At 45.0% G+C, this 3,858-nt stretch overlaps 1 protein-coding gene across 1 annotated transcript in view; it reads left to right on the forward strand.

The window, feature by feature from the left end:
• The first annotated feature begins 1,345 nt into the window (after positions 1 to 1,345).
• Positions 1,346 to 3,858, forward strand: part of MFAP5 (microfibrillar associated protein 5) — a 23,695-nt gene continuing 21,182 nt past the window's right edge. Inside the window, exons 1-3 of the mRNA XM_012637843.1 lie at positions 1,346 to 1,610; positions 2,148 to 2,207; positions 3,207 to 3,242. Of these exons, the coding sequence (XP_012493297.1) occupies positions 2,150 to 2,207; positions 3,207 to 3,242 (94 nt within the window). The 5' untranslated portion in view covers positions 1,346 to 1,610; positions 2,148 to 2,149. The remainder of the gene's footprint in view (positions 1,611 to 2,147; positions 2,208 to 3,206; positions 3,243 to 3,858) is intronic.

The raw sequence follows: 3,858 nt of genomic DNA on the forward strand, positions 1-3,858 counted from the left end.
GCCACCATGCCTGGCTAATTTTTCTACATATTTTTAGTTGTTCAGCTAATTTCCTTCTATTTTTAGTAGAGACGGGGTCTCGCTCTTCCTCAGGCTGGTCTCAGACTGCTGAGCTCAAGCGATCCTCCCACCTTGACCTCCCAGAATGCTAGGATTACAGGTGTGAGCCACCATGCCCGGCCTTTTTTTTTTTTTTTTTTTTTTTGCTTGAGGATTGGGCTCAATCAATCCCTAAATCCTCCTACCTCAGCCTCCTGAATAGCTGGGACTACAGGTGTGCAGACAACACCTGGCTAATTTTTCTATTTTGGTAGGGATGGGGTCTCACTCTTGCTCAGGCTGGTCTTGAACTCCTGAGCTCAAGCAATCCTCTCGCCTTGGCCTCCCAGAGTGCTAGGATTATAGGTATGAGCCACTGTGAGGCCAGAAACCAAGATTCTTATCATAAGCTTAAACAAAGACAAAAGACAAAATAAGGCTGGCCCCTTCCTACATGAATCTCCTCCACATTTGAAAAGAATTCAGAAAGTTATGAATTCCTCAACTTTTTATAACCCTAAGACAACCAGCCTTCCTCTTGGATAAAACTCATATAGTGTCTATGTCTGCTTGCTTGTGAGAATAAACAGGATATTCTCAGGGGGAAAAAACCAAGCAGAATCTGAATGTGTAGGTCAAGAAAGAGGCAGAGGAGAAAAAGAAATACAGGGATACAAAGGAATTTGCTAGTGTTGAGAAGATGAATATTGAAAAAGAAAGAGGCCAGGTGTGATAGCTCACACCTGTAATCCTAGCACCCTGGGAGGCCGAGGTGAGAGCATCGCTTGAGCTCAGGAGTTAGAGACCAGCCTGGGCAACGTGGTGAGACCATGCCTCTAAAAAAAATAGAAAAATTATTTGGGAGTGGTGGGGCACACCTGTATTTCCAGCTACTTGGGAGGCTGAGGCAGGAGGATCACTTGAACCCAGGAGTTCGAGGTTGCAGGGAGCTATGCTGATGCCACTGCACTCTAGCTGGGGCAACAGAGCAACACTGTGCCTTCAAAGAAAGAAAGAAAGAAAGAGAAGAAAGAAAAGAAAAGAAAAGAAAAAAGTGAAAAAGGGTAATGAAGGAATGATTCAAATAAGGAAAATCTCCAGAGAAGGAAACAGATTTGATAATGTGCAGTCAAACCCTCCAAGGATGAGAGGGAACTATTTAGGCCAGAAGGAAACCCAGGGAAAAAGGAGGGCTGGGGCCGGACTGTGAGAGCAGGGAAAATAGGCTGATGGAAGAAAGGCATGCGTCAGCTTCAGCCAACCATTCTAGAGAGCAGCAAGATCTCTCACCAGTGTGGTCATAACCTTTGGAATGAGGGTGTGAGTGGCTGCAAATTCCCATCTCCCTTTTCATTCCAGCCTCATTGTAACAAGCATTCGACTGGCTTCTCTCTCTCTCCTTCTCCTCGCTCTCCCTCATCTCATTGTGTCAGAGTAGGCCAAGTCTGAAGTCCTTTCCAGGGAGTGGCTCTGTTCATCCTATTCTCCAGCCAAAGTCAGAACAGCGTAAGGGGAGAGAGACACAGTCAGCAGCCAAAGGACTCGGTGGAAAGAACAGAGCACCGTAGACAGTGAGTTAACTTGATTATATAAAACCCTAAATGGAGGGAAGGTGTGAGTGTATGTATGTGTGTGTGTGTGTGTGTGTGTGTGTGTGTGTGTGTGTGTGTGGTGTGTTGAAGGGCTGGAGGGGGCAACGGTGAATGTCACCCAACTTAGACTTGCTCAGATTCCCAACTATCCGTGGAATTCAAACGAGAAGAGACACCAAGATGAGCAGATGATACAAAAAGGGAAGATTAGACAGGAGCAGTGAAAGAGGCCACAGGGGAGGGCCAAATATGGACCATTTGGAATACAAAATTTCCTCTGACTTGGTAGGAAAGAATAATAAGAGCTAGAATAAGGGTAAGTGACCAAAGAATAGAATTGAGGGAGAAAGGATTGTTTGGGTGAAAGGTAAGAAAAGAGAGAAAGGGTTTGAGTCATAAGAGGAAACCAAGACTCCTGGGGAGACAGAGACAGGGGACCCAGAGGCGTCTTTCCAGCCTGCGGTGCTGATGTGTCCCTGAGCATCACCTTCTCTGCTCTCCCCACCGCCCCGTCAGACATGCTGCTCTTGGGACCCCAGGTGCTGCTGTTCCTCACTGCACTGCTCATGCCCGCTGGTGAGTTCCTACCTTTATCCTTTTCTCCCTAGAGTGTCAGCCCCTCAGCTATACATGTGTGCGGGAATGCTAGAAGGTGGGATGGAACGAGGCTGAAGGGGAATGGGAGGAGAGATGCTTGGTATTGAGCTCTAGAGTTGCTATTAAAGAGGAGAAAAGAACAGATTTTGTATCAAAGAAAAACGGTCAGGAATGTCACTAGACCTCAGACTTGGGAAAAGGCATCCTGACAATTGTGAAACTAAGATACACACAAATGCATATTAACCACCGTAAGAGGGTCACACACATAAATATACAAGGAAACAAACACCGAAGGGAAAAGAAGGTAATATACTGGGACTTACCTGATAAGAAACTGGACCAAATTTAAATCTTGAACGAAAACAGCGGGGATATATACACCAACACCAAACAAATACTAGCACCGGCATACACACACTTACATTCACGTGCACACAAAATATATACTCCATGCCTACACACAAAAGAAAAACGATCTTCACAGATTTCTGAGAATCTAGCTAGAAGATTGGCCACAGAAAGTGAACCTAAGACTTTAAAGAAATCCTACTCTATTTTTTTCCTCCTTCTGCCAGATACGGACTCAGAAAATAATTCTGCTTTGTTCAGCCAGGGGGAAGGCTGTGGGGATAGAAGGGCAGGCAGGACACGCCAGAAGGGCTGCTGGGCCCCTCTGTGGGACAGGACCCCACTCTGGGCTGGGAATGAACGCAAGACAGCATCTTGGCCTAGGCTTAGCAGAGCCAGGCTTTGTTCTCAGGGACTTCTTTCTCTTTCTTGAGTGTTTCTATTCCTACCAGTTTTGTGCATAGCATAATGGTCTGAGTAATTTTGTATTGAGCTATATAGGAATAAAACTTTATCTTTGGATAAAGTACAACCATTTCTCCATCATTCTCTGGTTCATCTCATGAAAGGGTTCTTGGGTACAGAGCTGTGGTCACTCACATACCTTTTCTCCTTCCTTTGCTACAGACTGGATACCCCTAGGAGCCAATGGCCAACGGGGAGGTAGGTTCATTCTCGCCTATGGGCCCTGTTGGGGTTCTTATCAGGACAATGTAGATGCACAGAGTTAAAGACTCTGTCCTATGACAGGGCAATATGTAGCCAAGTTTTGACAAACAGGATCTACTTCTTCAGTTTTCACGATCCCGTCGCGCCATTTATAAAACCTCCTTGTCTTTTTTTTTTCACTGCTGAAACTCCTTTCCCAAGACTGTCTGTGCCCATCTCTTGTTTCCACTCTCCAATTCACATCTCTTATCTCACTCAGAAAATGCCCACTAATCCTTACGGAAAGCATTTTTTTTAACCCCTGTAATTGTGGTAAAATGAAAATGCAAAGACAGGGTAAGAGCTTATCTCAGTATATGGGAAGCTGTGGTGCGACTAGGCAGAACCCAGAACTTTTGGCTCCTAAAGAATCACTTCCTTCAGTTTGATGAAGAAAACTCTACCCTGCCTCAAGGCATTCAACATAATTATAATTTATCTCTTTACTTCTCCCAACCCAGGAGACTTAGAAGACAGAGCACTGTAGTGTGCAATCCATTAATGGGTCATAACATCAATTTTAGTGGGTCACAACTGGCATTTTTTTAATCAATTAAGATAGACTGGCCAG

Source organism: Propithecus coquereli, unplaced genomic scaffold (genome assembly GCF_000956105.1).
Source record: "Propithecus coquereli isolate 6110/MARCELLA unplaced genomic scaffold, Pcoq_1.0 Scaffold124, whole genome shotgun sequence".
Taxonomy (NCBI): Eukaryota; Metazoa; Chordata; class Mammalia; order Primates; family Indriidae; genus Propithecus; species Propithecus coquereli.